This window comes from Charadrius vociferus, unplaced genomic scaffold (assembly GCF_000708025.1).
Source record: "Charadrius vociferus isolate BGI_N301 unplaced genomic scaffold, ASM70802v2 scaffold323, whole genome shotgun sequence".
Taxonomy (NCBI): Eukaryota; Metazoa; Chordata; class Aves; order Charadriiformes; family Charadriidae; genus Charadrius; species Charadrius vociferus.
The window spans coordinates 1,998,843-2,000,146 of record NW_009647692.1 but is presented as its reverse complement, the minus strand read 5'-3'; the positions used below and the strand labels follow the sequence as shown (position 1 = coordinate 2,000,146).

The 1,304-nt window shown below is 56.7% G+C and overlaps 1 protein-coding gene across 1 annotated transcript in view; it reads right to left on the bottom strand.

Annotated features, from left to right (window-relative positions):
- Positions 1-1,304, bottom strand: part of HNF1B (HNF1 homeobox B) — a 28,748-nt gene that overhangs the window by 3,425 nt on the left and 24,019 nt on the right. Inside the window, exon 8 of the mRNA XM_009881485.1 lies at positions 6-109. Coding sequence (XP_009879787.1) covers positions 6-109 — 104 coding nt within the window. The remainder of the gene's footprint in view (positions 1-5; positions 110-1,304) is intronic.

Below are 1,304 nucleotides of genomic sequence, written 5' to 3'. Positions count from 1 at the left end.
AGAGCGGCGTCATGATGAGTTTCTGGGACTGCTGCGGGTTGTGGTGGGACAAGCTGTGGATGTTGGTCAGGGTGCTCACCGGGGGCAGCCCGCCCCCCGAAACGGAGATCTGCCAAGGAGCGAGGCAGGACAGCCACCATCAGAGACACAGCCAAGGGCTGCTCCCGGCCCCCTCCCCACTTCAATAGTGAGATTGCAAGGGGGGGATCAGGAAAACCCCCTCCCAAGAGGCGAGGGGGCTGCAGCCTCACTGGGGCACCTTCAGTTCAGTGCACACACCGGGGGCAGCCCGCCCCCCGAAACGGAGATCTGCCAAGGAGCGAGGCAGGACAGCCACCATCAGAGACACAGCCAAGGGCTGCTCCCGGCCCCCTCCCCACTTCAATAGTGAGATTGCAAGGGGGGGATCAGGAAAACCCCCTCCCAAGAGGCGAGGGGGCTGCAGCCTCACTGGGGCACCTTCAGTTCAGTGCACACACAGCTCCCACCACCCCGGGGCTGCAGACCCCGGCTGGCACGCCTGAGCAGCGTGTTAATAAATAGCGAAGCAGCAGCAGCAGCGAAGGACTTTGCTGGCACCGGCTTCCAGCTCCACCGGAGCACAGCACCGGGACATGGCGCATCCTGAGCCTTTGCCATTTTGTGCCCCAAGTCCAAGCTCCTGCCCTCGGGGACAGCTGAGGACTCTCAACACTTATTAACTTCTCACTGTCACGGTTGTAGGGGAAAGTGGGAAATACAAACTTGGGAAGGTAAAGAAAAAAGACAGAAAGTAGATCGAAAGGACCTCGCAGAGATGATCCTTGTCATCAACTTTTGCAGACGGGCCGGATACTGGTGAGACAGGGTAGGCACGCTTGGCCAGAGCCAGTTCCCAGGATTTTGGGTCAGTGTTTAGGGATCAGACACACAAAGGCACTCGGAGTGTGACAAGAGGACTGGAGCGGGTCCCCAGGACAAACAGGGGGCTAAGTGCCTGATTTCTTTAATTGCTGCCCATTCTCCTAATCCCTCTAATTAGACCTCTTACACTGAGCAACCTCGATCCCGACTGGGAGCCATCCTTGCGGCTCTTCATGTGACACTTCTGGACACCGGTCTGAGCACCTTGTTTGTTTTGCACATGTGAGTTGGAGATAGCTCCGTTGCAATTGAAACAAATCCATCAATAAATTCCAAAGCCCAGCAGTGACTCATATTTCCTGATCCGGTATTTTCCACTTTGAAAGTCTCTTCAAGGCCAGGTTACACCACACTTGGCTGCACAAGTCAAACAGCTCACGGCAAGCGCACGCTGCTCGCCT